We start from the raw sequence: 13,875 nt of genomic DNA, 5'->3' as shown, positions 1-13,875 counted from the left end.
GTCACTGTGAAATAGACATAGCCTAAGAAGCAGAAAAATCAAAATCAAAACCTCTGAACCAAACCTAACCAAATATCCCAAACCATCACTACACCTGGCCATTCCATATTCCAATGATTATAAATTATTTTTTAAGATTTTTTTTTGTTGCTGTTGTTTTTATCAGGCATCTGGGTGGCTCAGTTGGTTAAGCATTTGACTTCGGCTCAGGTCATGATCTCATGGTTTGTGAGTTTAAACCCTGCTTCGGGCTCTGCACTGGCGGTGCAGAGCCTGCTTAGGATTCTCTCTTCTCCCTATCTCTCTGCTTCTTCCCCACACCCTCCCTTCTTCTTCTCTCTCAAAATAAATAAATAAATTTTAGAAGAAATAATAAAGATTTTTTTTTTTTTTAAGTAATCCTCCCACCGAACCTATGACCCTGAGATCAAGAGTCACTTGCTCCACCGACTGAGCCAACCAGGTGCCTAATTATAAATTTTTCTTTTACATTTTGCACCACTTCCCTCCAATCATGAGTCAGCACCCAAATAAACCTTAATCAGAAAACATCCTGAGAGAACCATACTTACAAACTTTTTGAGATGCGAGTTGTATTGATTGACCCCATAGCTTTTTATCTTGATTTTTGAGACTGTCATTGATAAAATGAACTGCAGGTATAGCTTTGTGCTGGGCGTGTTTTAGTAGTTTTCCTGCCTTCATACGATCTAGCTCTTGTACAACCACCCAGGGAATTATTAACACAAGTCTATCAAAGCCTGAAAAATAAAAAAAGATTTCTTAGAAGTCAACAAATGTTTATTTGGTTACTAAATCGAATTGTTTTAGGAGAATTGGAAGTTTTGAAGTAAGGAATTCACAGTCTAAATGAAGAGATAACATGGGGCACTTAGGTGGCTCAGTCAGTTAAGTGTCTGACTTCAGCTCAGGTCATGATCTCATGGCTCAGTTTGTGAGTTTGAGCTGTCGGCACAGAGCCCCTTGGGATCCTCTGTCCCCCTCTCTTGCTGCCCCTCCCACGCACTAGCTCTCTCTCTCAAAAATAAATAAACATGAAAAAAATTTTTTTAATGAAGAGATAACACATAAAAAATGGAAATTAAAAACAGATACAAGAATCAAATAATTGTACAAAAATAAATACTATTGGAGATCAAAGAAGAGTAAGTTTAGATTGTTAGGTTAACCTCTCAAGGCTCTTTTTTTAATTTATGCTGATTATTAACATACATATATTAATATATATACTTCATAGCATATCCAGGTGGAAACGTGTTTGTGAAAAAAAAAAAACCCACATCATTGTTGATATAAAATATCAACTCAAGTAAGAAAATCAGAATCACGTTTTATAAGTACCTGGGATTTCTGTGGTCTTCAAAATTCTAACAAATTTGAGATGATTCATCAGAATATTTGTGTCAATAACAATTAGAAGCTTTTTATCTGAAGCACTTTTTGCTAGAGAAAAAGAGTAAAGTTAGGATTTCATGGCACTTGATAAAAGACTTGTATAATAACTAAAATTTGGTATCATAGAACTTTGATGGTATTCTTAAGACAAGGCAATCCTTTAGACAACAAAAACAAAACTGTTTAATCCTTAAAGGGACAGTAATCAATGTTTAATTATCTACTAGTAAAACATCATGAATTGTTTCTGAGTGGACTTTAAATCATGAACTAATTTGCCCTGGCAGTTAACTATGCTCCCACGCCCCGTTCTGCATCACTAGCAGCTGTGCACTTATAATTTATAAGCTAATTTTAATATACGGTGAGTGAAATGTAGTTGAAAAGAAAAACACGTGAAAGTGAAAGAAAACAGATAACACCAGCATTGTTATTTCACAGGGCCATTGTGAGGATCAGACAAATTAATGCACAGGAAAACACTTAGCAAACTGAAAAGTGCAATGTGACTGTGATGTAGCAATACTATTTTTATAAACACAACTCAAACCAGTATGCTAATAGATTTTGGATAATATCTATCATTATCTTCTCCCAGTGGTAAAATTGATCAAAACTTTACTACATAAATAAAAAAACCATGAGTATAATACCTTTGAGCAATTTGCATTATTTCTGATCAGTGCTTTACATAAGCTGACATTGTCAAAAGTTAGGATTAAGACCAAGACTAAAAGACAACTCTGATCATTGATAGCACAATAATAGATAACTGTGATTACTGATGCTTGGCAAAAATATGGCCAACTGCCCAATAATGTGATGATAAACAAATATCTGACCAGATTCCTATAGCTAGAAGAAATATATCATACTTCCTTATTTCAAATGAGCACACCTTAACATCTTTCATCTAAATATTATAAAAATTGAATGTTCGCACATTAGGTTCCTAAGAAAGTACAGGAGATCATAAACATCATCATCTACATATAGGATATACCAGGAGAGGAATGTACATCATCGTCCACCAAGTCAATCTCCATGCTCGTTAACTCCCCGGAAGATAAAACCACAGGTAAATCCACACTTTTCCCCACACGTACAGCATGGAGCTCTTCCACTATCTGCATCTAAATAGCAAAAGACCCACAGTAAAATATTTTGAATTATCTCCTCTGCAGATTAAAAAGGCTGGAAAGCTATTAATTCTAATTAATTCACCGAAGATGAAATGGTTTGTGGGAAAAAAATTACAAAAATACGGAGGCCGCAAGATGAAAGAATACAGATTTATAAACAAAATGCAGGGTTTTAAAACTAGCTCTTCTCTTACTACTTCTGTAACCTTAGGCAAGCAAAGTATTTAACTTGGGTCTCCATTTGTTCACCTATGAAATAGGAATGTTAAATATCTATTTCCTGGTAGTAGTTTTGTGAGGACTGAAATAATGTGAAGTTCCCTGCACAAAACCTACTCCCTAGTAGCCCTTCAAAATAAGTTCATCCTCATCCCATGTTTTCACTTCAACGTACTCTGGGAGCCAAATATGTTTACATCTGGATGATGAACCTCTTCTTGCGATTTCTAAGACTGTTTATGAACCATCAAAAACTGAAATCTAGACTTTAAGACCCTTCTCACTTCAGGGAAGTAACTCCCTGATATATTTTGATGTGAAGGACTGTAAATATAATCTAGTTTTAGAGAGAGGGTGAGAAATCTTTCTTCTCTCAAGGAGCACCGACCTACAAGACAGAAAAATACAACTGACCATCACAAATAAGAAGTAATCAATATGGTTGTAAAGTCTTCTTCAAATAGGAAACTGCAACAAAGTGTTCCACGAATTTAATTTTAATATAGGACGAAGAAACATAAAATTCTATGCAATAATTTCATGAGAGTCAATCAGGAGATTCCAGCTGGGAAATGAAGCCAACAGGTTAAAAAAAAAAATGCAGGCACTCTCATTTTCAATAATATTTTCATCTTATTGCTGATTAGAAAAATGAAGCCAACAAGTTAATATCACACTGCAGTTTGGCAAGCCTAGGTATAAGCATGCAAATGTGTGATAACATTAAATGAGAATTCATATAACTTGTGGACACAGGCTCCATGCTCTTTATTCAAACCAGTTTAGAGCTTATTAAAAACAAAGACATAAAGGTGATCAAGTAAATTAAGTATTTTTCCAGCTAGTTTTTCATGACTTCACAAACTTACATATTAGGTAGAGATAGCACTGTTATTTTCATATTATCAAGGTTTTCATAGCCATTTTTTTAATCTATAAATATAGGAACTGTTTGACTTAATTTCATTAAAATATTCAAAGTAAATAAGTATATCAGTAACCTCTTGATCTGTATCTTGAATACTTTCAAGGGACACTGAAGAACATGGAGCTTCAAAACTCTGAAATGAAAAGTAATTTCATTAGTTAAAGATGAAGTATATACCTAGGGTAGGGTTTGTAACGTTGGCACTATTTACACGTGGCATCAGATAATTCTTTGTTTTAGGGGTTATTATGTGCATTATGCTGTTTAACAGTATCCCTTGCCTCTACCCACTAGATACCAGCAGCACCTCTCCCTCCCAATCTTGACAATCAAATATGTCTCTATCTACTTAACAGCCAAATGCCCCCCCTAAGACGCAAATTGTCCCTAGATAGAAACTTCCCCTAAAATAAAAAAGCCTCATTCTGTTAAGTCAGTGAAACAAGGGGCACCTGGATGCCTCAGTCAGTTGAGTGTCTGACTTCAGCTCAGGTCATCATCTTGTAGTCTTGAGTTCGAGCCCCACATCGGGCTCTGTGCTGACAGCTCAGAGCCTGGAGCCTGCTTTGGATTCTGTGTCTCCCTCTCTCTCTGCCCCTCCCCCACTCACACTCTGTCTCTGTCTCTCAAAAATAAATAAATGTTAAAAAAAATTTTTTTTAGAAGAAAGGTTAAGTCAATGAAACAAGATTGAAATTGTTTAACGCTTACTCCTTCACCTAAAAATACTTGTATTATAAGAGTAGAACTACATGCCACCCTGAGAAACAGAAAGAGCCATGACCAAGGTAAACAAGCTGGCCTTCAATGGTGGGAAATTTTCACCCAGGAGTAGCTGACCCACTTGTAAGAGTGACATGACAGGGGTATCTGGCTGGCTCAGTCGGTGGAGCATGTGCCTCTTAATCTCGGCGTTGTGGATTTAAGCCTCACATTGGGTGTAGAGATTACTTAACATCTTCTTAAAAAAATAAAAATAAAAGTAACATGACAAACAAAGGGAACCTAAAGATTATGATATGGCTGAAGGAGAAAAGCTGAAAAATGCATAGTTGTCTCATACATGGGTAGAGCACCAGAGGTCTGTGTTTTAATTTTTGTCTTTCAACAGAAGTAAAAAATCTCTCCAATTTTCCACTGGCACTTTTGCTAAGCAGATGAGATTTACCTGACCCTATGTACAGGTAATAGGGAATTCAGCAAAAGCCACTACTAAATTAAATCATCTTCTAAGAATTCTGCAAAATAGCACCAAATTCACATGTATTTTACAGGCAGCTATATATGGTATAAATTACATATTCCCTTTAAACAAGTATATCATAGGTTGCTTTACTGGGAATTCAGCTTTCATCCTAAATTCCCAACGCCAGTCTTCACATGCTATACCACCATATACATCACACACATAGGCTCATTATAGCTTTACTGTGTCATGACTCTGGATTTTACAATCTCTTCTCCAATTGACTTTATTTTTTAAATTTTTTTTTTCAACGTTTATTTATTTTTGGGACAGAGAGAGACAGAGCATGAACGGGGGAGGGGCAGAGAGAGAGGGAGACACAGAATCGGAAACAGGCTCCAGGCTCTGAGCCATCAGCCCAGAGCCCGACGCGGGGCTCGAACTCACGGACCGCGAGATCGTGACCTGGCTGAAGTCGGACGCTTAACCGACTGCGCCACCCAGGCGCCCCTCTCCAATTGACTTTAAATCTCACCAGATCCTTAAGGTTCTCTTCCATTAGGAAGTGCCAAACAAGCCAGAGAATATTATCAGAATTTCCTACAACTCCTGATATTTAAAGTCCTGTTGTTCATTTACATAGGTCACTACTACCCTTCACTCTCTTTGACCACAGGCCACTTCCAGTGACTTTAATAAATTTTCTATCACTTCTCCAAACCAAAAAGTTCAGGTCAATTGTTCCTGAAGACTTCTCCCTATTAAAAAAAGAAAGTCTCAGTGGGCATTTGTTTGCCTCCTCCTACCACACTTTATTAAATAAATGAACTGGGATACAGCCTTCCCTGGGGATGACAAAAAGGAGTATCAATAATGAGAGTAACAATGGCTTTATCTACTGGAGTGATTCTAAACTGAAAACCAGATTATACTGCTTCCCTGGTTATATTTCAGTGGCTCTCTACACCATCTAAGGCACACAAGATAAAACAGAACAAATCTTTCCCATGGGATACAAAGTAGTCCATTGCCTGACCCTGGCTTCCTCTCCCACTCCCTCTCCTATATGCAGATTTTCTACACATCTCAACTCTAGTCATACTGAACAACTTAAGTCCCCATGTATGCTCTGCCATGGGACAATCTCATGACTTGCTACCATTACCATGCTGGCCCTCCACCCTGGGAGAACTCTTATTTCTTGCTCTACACACCCTTCACACCAAGCTCAAGAATCTCCACTCTGTCAGCCCTTCCTTAACTCACCCTCAAATTTATACTAACACCAGCCCAATTCTTAGGGCTCTAATGTTTATTTCACTGTATTGCAACTGTATTTGTCTACTAATCTGCCTCCTTGGGAAATTCTTGAGGGTAAAGATCATCTTATTCATCTCTAAATCCCTAGAAACTAGAAGTGTACCTGATACATAATAGGCAGCTTTAATTAATGTTTGATAAACTGTTGAATTGCTACCTCATAGACCTGTAGGAGGAGGATGCTATTTATAAAAGTGGCCTATAAAAAAATAAAAATAAAAGTGGGCTATGAACTATAAATCTCTGGACCATTAGTTTTCAATGGTGAGGGGAGGGTGCAAATGAAGGGGTCTCTATCAAAGGGCTATAAAATATAAGAAACAAAAGAAGGTATTTTCTCTTTGGAAAGCATAATGGGATTACTAAATAACAGGATTACCAAGTCCAGAAAATAATAATTATTTCCTTGTGAAGTACACTCATTATTTTAGGAAGATAATTATCTATTAAAGAATTTGTGAGAAAAAACAACAAACATAATGTTAGGAAGATTAACTACTGTCAATAATATGCTAAGGAGAATATACTAAGATAAGAACAATATTTACTTGCTGCTCCTGTGTTTAAAGGACTTTAAGTCAGATTAGATTGCTATCAAAGGAACAGTTTATAAGGAGTTTTAATGCCAAGAACTGGAAAGTAATCATGCAAAAACTGCTTCTCCTACAACTTAATTAATATTCATGCTAAGTACCTCTTTTGATTTATGTGGTAATTCTATTTAGAGACAAAAAGAGACTGTAAGGTGTATTGTGGGGCTTTCTCGTACTGTTCCTTACATGCACAGTACAGGGGGAACATCAAGCAATGACACCAAAGTGTCACTGAACATCTTGCAACTTCAAATTCCTTTCTCACATTTTCTCTAGAGAACTGGTTGTAACCCCAGAAAACTGGAGCTTTCTTTTAAGAAAGCAATAAAAAGAACAAACTCAACTGTTTTCTTCTTTGGACTCTTTCAGTTTCACTGAACGAAAAGTACTCTCTCCAGCTCTTCCAGCCTCCCTAGTTATAATCCCTCTGTGTCTCCTAGGAAGTATCTTATAGTCTTCGTTTCTAAAAGCAGGTAGGCTCAACTACCCCTGTTTATAAGCAGTCTCTAAACATCAGACTGTCGGAAGTTGTGAAATTCCAAAGTTCTTAAGTTCTCTTAAAGGTAAATAATTCTAGGGGTGTCTGGGTGGCTCAGTCGGTTAAGTGTCCGACTTCAGCTCAGGTCTGAATCTCACGGCTCCTGAGTTCGAGCCTAGCATCGGGCTCTGTGCTGACACCTCAGAGTCTGGAGCCTGCTTCAGAGTCTGGGTCTCCCTCTCTCTCTGCCCCTCCCTTGCCCCTCAAAAATAAACATTAAAAAAAGTTATAAAGATAAATAATTTTATTTGCCACAGGAACGAGGCTAGAGAGATTAGGTTCTCCAACTAGTCCACACGTGTTGATTTATTGCATAATTTAGAGGCAAAAGAGATGTGCCAAACTTTCCAGGCTGGATCTCTGTATACTAGTTCCGTTTGCTTGGAACATCCCTGCTTCTCCCATCCCACCCTACCTGGCTTCACCTGAATAACTCCTTTTCATTCTTTAGCTCTCAGTTTAAATGTGACCCTGTCCAGCAAACCTTTCTTAAGTAACCCCTCTACAGTGTACAAGGCCATTATTCCCTGGCTCTGTATTCCCAGGTTAAGTGATAAGTACTTATTAGACTTAAGATGATTGCTTGTGTGTCTCTTCACATGAAGGAGTCTCTGAAAACAGAGACTGTGATTGCGGTGCCTGGTAGTGGCACTCCAAAACAACTCGTTAAAGGAATAGCTCTTCAGAAGAGTAACCTGGATGTTTCATGGTAACCAGGGTTAGAGAAGAGCCTAAGAGACGGTCACAGTGCTTTTTTGAAAGGACTCTCTGTAAGTGCTGCTTTCTACCTTTTCACAATTACCTTCTATTACCAAGTATCCTTGATACTTACTGGGATTATCTTCCTAAGGAGGTTGGAATTAAAAAAGTAAAATAAAGGAACCAACAAATATCTTTCTAAGGTGAATCTGCTCTCTGTGATCACTATTAATAATAGAAAAAACTCAAACCTGACTGTTATTAGAATTCTTTGCTACAACCGACATTCTCATTTTGTACCACCTTACCTGGATTGGGTTTTCACCAAAACCTGAATCATTACTTTCTCGATGCTCATGATGATATTTTCCTTTCCACTCATGTACAGACTGTTTATACGTGGATTCTGAAAATAAATGTTCACTTTTGTGCCTAGTCAAATTTAATGAAGCTTGGGAACCTTTCAGTCTTTCTTTCTTCTCCTGCTTAGTCTTTGAATTGTTAGACTCTAAATTGAAGACATTCTCTTCTACAAGCTTCTGGAGAGTATCACGGGATTTTATTGGGATTTTGAAACTGATCTTCCTTCTTCTAGATTCAAGGGATTCCTTGATTATCTTGTCGGAATTACAATCCTGAGAAAAATGGATTCTCTTGCGTTTCCCCAAAACACATTTTTCAGAACTGTCTCTAAATTTCCTGTACCTTTCTTTCTTGAGTTCTTTCAACTTCTCCCCCTGAGTGAGTAAATGAGGCCATTGTTTTTCACTTGCTTGGCCTTCTGTTTTTGGTTTCACATCTTTGGCAATCTTAGGACCGCAAAAGTTTTTAATTCCATGGTCAGCCTTGCTCCTAACATTTGTCAATTTAATATCTTTAAAATTGTCATATTTAGTTAAATCTTTTTTAGTCCCATGTGAAGAAGGGTTCTGTGAGACAATTTGATTAGCATCGGAATATGATGCTTCCTGGAGTTTAACAGGCCCTTGAGGGGATAAAGAACTGATTTTTGGTCTCCTTCCTGGAGTGTCGGTTTCTACATTCAATCTGTAAAGCAGCACAGAAACCTAAGTTACATTACAGTTACACATGATTGTATGTAATGTTGCACTGTATCATTTTAGTTACGGAAATGACAGAACTGGCTTGACACAAACATCATAAAAAATACATGACTACACTAAGAATGAAATGTAAAGAATTACTCTACAAATGGTGTTGGAATAACTGGTTTGCTATTTGGAAAAAAATCAAATTTATAGCTTCATATAATATCAGGCAATATGAATTCCTTACAGATTAAACACTTAAGTGCAAAATAATTACCATAATTGCTACACTTCATATTAATCCCTTAAAAGCCATATGGGAAAAAAGGGAGTATTTATCTGATTTCTTAATAGAGAACTTCCTAAACTTCACAGCGGTGAGAAAAATTGCAAAGGGAAATAATAAACATAAATGACTATTTACAAGGCGACTGGCTGGCTCAGTTGGAAGAGCATACAACTCTTGATCTTGGGGTGGTGAGTTCGAGCCCCATGCTGGGTGTAGAGCTTACTTAAATAAAACTTTTAAAAAAATGACTATTTACTTTAAAACTTTAGCATACTGGAGCACCTGAGTGGCTCATTCGGTTAAGCAGCCAACTTGGCTCAGGTCATGATCTCATGGTTTGTGAGTTCGAGACCTGTGTCAGGCTCTGTGCTGACAGCTCAGAGCCTGGATCCTGCTTCAGATTCTATGCCTCCCTCTCTCTCTGCCCCTGCCCCACTCATGCTCTGTCTCTCTCTCAAAAATAAACATTAAAAAAATTATTTGTAATTAAAAAAAAACCCTCTAGCATATTGAAAGATAATAAAAATTTTAAAACTGGGAAATGGTATTTGTTATATATGTGACACTTATCAACCTTAGTAAATAAAAAGCACATCAAAAAGTACTGACTCTAGAATAGGACATAAGCAGAAAATTACTGGTGAGAAAAAGGGAATGGCTAACGGACATTTGAGAAAAAAAGTTTAACTTCCCTACTAATCATAGACATGCTAATGATAATGACATACCATTGTCTTCTACTAAATTAGCAAAGATTTTAAAATAGCATTAAGTCTGGCAATGGGTTGAAAAATGGACTCTCTCATGGTAGAAATGCAAAATGATGTAACAGTTCCACAAAGGAATTTTTGACAATATAATTAAGAATTCTAAAAATGTTCATATTCTTTGACTTACTAGTAATTCTCATTTTAGAAATCTATACCAAGGTGAAAAAAATTAAAAATGGATTAAAAACTTTTTTAAAATCCAGGATTATTTATAATAGCAAAAGTAAGGTAGTAAATGCTAAAATTTTAGAAATGACTAAGAAATATGCTATTACATTATGGCCATTTCAAATGATACTTATGAAAGTTTTCAATGATCTAACAAAACATATTGATATAACATACTGATATATCATTCAGCAAAACATTGATATAAACATATTGATATACCATGTTGATATAACATTCAGCAAAAATCAAGCAGGGCACAAATCTGTATATATAATGTGGTCTCAACAATTTAAATAAGCATAATAAAAAGTCTTGAAAGAAATGTACTAAAATATTAAAAGTAGCAATAGCTAGAAGTGATATTTTCCTGCTTAATAAAAGTAGTATTACTTTGTAGTCAAAAAGAAAGGTGAAAAAAAATCAATGAAATACAATCTGTTAATTCATATCAATAAATCCTTGAGTCCATTCGAATTGACTGTCTTGAAAGAAATGTACTAAAATGTTAGAAGTAGCAACAGCTAGAGGTGATATTTTCCTGCTTAATAAAAGTAGATACTACTTTGTAGTCAAAAAGAAAGGTGAAAAAAAATCAATGAAACACAATCTGTTAATTCATATCAATAAATCCTTGAGTGCGTTCGAATTGCCTGTCACTGTGCTAGGCACTGGAGAGGCAGTGGAGGATACATCCACTGAGTCCTTACTCCCAATTACCTTATAGCCTGGCAGGGGAAAAAGAAATAGTAAATAGGTGACTTCTCAAATAATTCATTACAAAAGAGCAAACTATAAACATCTCGGAGTTTTTAATAGGAGTTTCACCTAGGTCTTCATCTGATTTTATCTTCTATCTCCTCCTACAAAAAGACTACACATCATTATTTATCTGTTAGTAAATAATGATAAAATTTTAATTTTAATTTTAATAGGACTTTGTTTGGCATCTACTGGTATACCCAGTTTAAGATGCTGGCTGTATTAAAGAAAAATCAGGAAAACAACAAACAGAACATAACTCAAGAATTTTAATGGGACCCTGTAGTTCTCTGAGCATTTTCACATTCCTTATTTGTTCTTCATAACACTGTACTGCATCTTTTGTAGCAATCTAGGCACTATGGTCTACATGGTCATAATTAATGAAAACTGAATACAATACCTTTTAAAAGGCCAACAAAATTAAATCTTAAAAATCATCTCTTATCAACTAGTTTTGCAAAATGCTATATACTGTGATAATGCGGTTTTATACTTGCAACCCCAAAATACTAAAGTTCTGAGCTCTTTTTAGATATAAGTTAGACATGGAGCAAATACTCTTCATTTTTTTAAAGTACTTATTTTTTTATGACTGACTTAGTGTAAAATCAATTTTCAGCTGAAGTTGAAACACCATTCTTGATGAACTCTTGTGATATAAGAATAAATGTGAAATTCTGTCAAAACTATTATTACACTTGTGTTATGTAAAAGTTTAGTAGCCATTTTAAATTTGACATCCTACAGAAACAATTTCTCAACACTAGCAGCTGTTAGACTGCTCTGTTGGTGATCATGATGTACCTTCAGGATATTGAATTGTATACTTACTTTCAACTTAGCTCAATTGAAGAATAAATTACTTTTTGGCTAATTCTGCCAATAATGGGCACTGCTGGTGGCAATACTGCCCTCTATCTAATAGTAACTGAGGTACAACTTCTCACCTCTTCAACTCCTGGACTTAAAAAGATTTGGTCAATAGTGATGATGCAACTTACCGGAGAAATCCCACAAACTGACAGTGCACTGTTCACAAAAATGCTTTCTGAAACTTTCAAAAGCAAACTTAAGATTGTTACCCTTGCTAATGTTTTCATTGCTGATACATCCATGTATACATCAACCATGGATCGAGAATTGTGGTAATGGAATGATGTTAAGTGGCTTTCAGGATGACAAAATTCTCTCTGTTTTTTCATCTGTACCTCAGCTTTCACTGAGGTCCCACCAATTTGGGGACCTTCCCTATAGGTGAATAGGGAGATTTTTACAGAAGATGCCATATATCATAAAGAAATACTTAGAATCTTGAGGCAAATAAGTTTGTTCACTTTTCCAATAAATAAATAACAGCAAATGAACCACTTTCTTTGCAGACAACCAATGGTTGTTAGAAGTTCTGCACTATTGATACTAATGTTTCCAAAACACAGCTTTCTTTTGTCCAAATTTTCAATATATAATAGCTTCTATCCCATATTGTTTAAACACATGATGAGACCGTTCTAAAATACCTACTGTGACATTTAGTTTGTCTCTGACAAAAGAAAATTTCACATAAGTTACATCTAGAGTACTTATTAATATATGAAAGTGAATATTCAGATATTAACAATAAATCCAATATGCCACATATTACTGATGTTGTTACTCTCGGTAGATACAATGATAACCCACACAACATCATTGATCACACATGGATTCAGGAATGCAGAAATGTTGCAGTAGGCATTCAATTATTCAGCATTGCAAGAGCTAAAACCAAATAGCATATATTTTTTTTAACATTTACTCATTTTTGAGAGAGAGCATGTGCACCTATGGGAGACGGGCAGAGAGAGGAGACAGAGGCTCTGAAGCAGATTCTGCACTGACAGCAGAGAGCACCACAAACAGAGGGCTTGAACTCACGAACCACAAGATCATGACCTGACCTGAAATCAGATGCTCAACCGACTGAGTGACCCAGGCGTCCCCAAATTTTGAATAAATACTAAAGCCAAGGTGAACTTCATTGCATCCTTGGAATACTTTGGATCCCACTCTCAAAATAATTCAACAATATTGCTTCTTCTTCCCCCTAAAGACAACGTGGACAAGGCTAAGGGGGTAGTATGTAAATTAGAAGTCTATTCATGCTCTTGTAACATAGATGTAAAAATCAAGAGCTACAAAATGTGCCCTTAATGAGGCAAAAAGTAACTAGTGAAAAATCAAGCAGTGTTTTAGAATTAAAAAAAAAAAAAGAATACTCTATGATAAAAGGCATTAAAAATCCAGTTCAAAAAGTTTAGAAGGTGAGGGAGGAGCCAAGATGGTGGAACAGCATGGAAGTTTTTTGTGTGTCTCATGTCCAGGAAACACAGCCAGACCAACAATAAACCATCCTGCATACCTAGAAAACTGATCTGAGGATTAACACAACAATCTTCACAAGCTGAACCACAGAATTCAGCAGGAATTCACCCCAAAAGAAAGAGTAGGAAGAAATGACACCCAAGGACTTAACCAACACAGATACAAGTAAGATGTCTGAACCAGAATTTAGAATCACGATAATAAGATTACTAGCTGGAGTCGAAAATAGATTAGAATCCCTTTCTGCAGAGATAAAAGAAGTAAAAGCTAGTCAGGATGAAATAAAAAATGCTATAACTGAGCTACAATCTTGAATGGATGCTATAGTAGCAAGGATGGGTGAAGCAGGACAGAGAATCAGTGATCTAGAGGACAAACTTATGGAGAATAATGAAGCAGAAAAAAGAGGGAGAGTAAGGCAAAAAAGCATGG

The 13,875-nt window shown here is 36.1% G+C and overlaps 1 protein-coding gene across 6 annotated transcripts in view; it reads right to left on the bottom strand.

Annotated features, from left to right (window-relative positions):
• SWT1 (SWT1 RNA endoribonuclease homolog) overlaps positions 1-13,875 on the bottom strand; it is a 106,473-nt gene that overhangs the window by 78,446 nt on the left and 14,152 nt on the right. For 5 of the 6 annotated variants that reach the window (XR_015246212.1, XR_015246213.1, XM_086694143.1 and 2 more), the window contains 5 exons: positions 8,350-9,088; positions 3,779-3,838; positions 2,420-2,549; positions 1,363-1,464; positions 573-761 (listed from right to left, as the gene is read on the bottom strand). Coding sequence is in view for 4 of the 6 variants with exons in the window: in XM_086694143.1 (XP_086550269.1) it covers positions 573-761; positions 1,363-1,464; positions 2,420-2,549; positions 3,779-3,838; positions 8,350-9,088 (1,220 nt within the window). In the remaining 2 variants the exon portion in view is untranslated. The remainder of the gene's footprint in view (positions 1-572; positions 762-1,362; positions 1,465-2,419; positions 2,550-3,778; positions 3,839-8,349; positions 9,089-13,875) is intronic. The other variant, XM_086694141.1, reaches the window with a different exon arrangement.

This window comes from Puma concolor, chromosome E4 (assembly GCF_028749965.1).
Source record: "Puma concolor isolate L17-30 chromosome E4, mPumCon1.1.hap2, whole genome shotgun sequence".
Lineage (NCBI taxonomy): Eukaryota > Metazoa > Chordata > Mammalia > Carnivora > Felidae > Puma > Puma concolor.
This window is presented reverse-complemented; position numbering and strand designations above follow the sequence as displayed.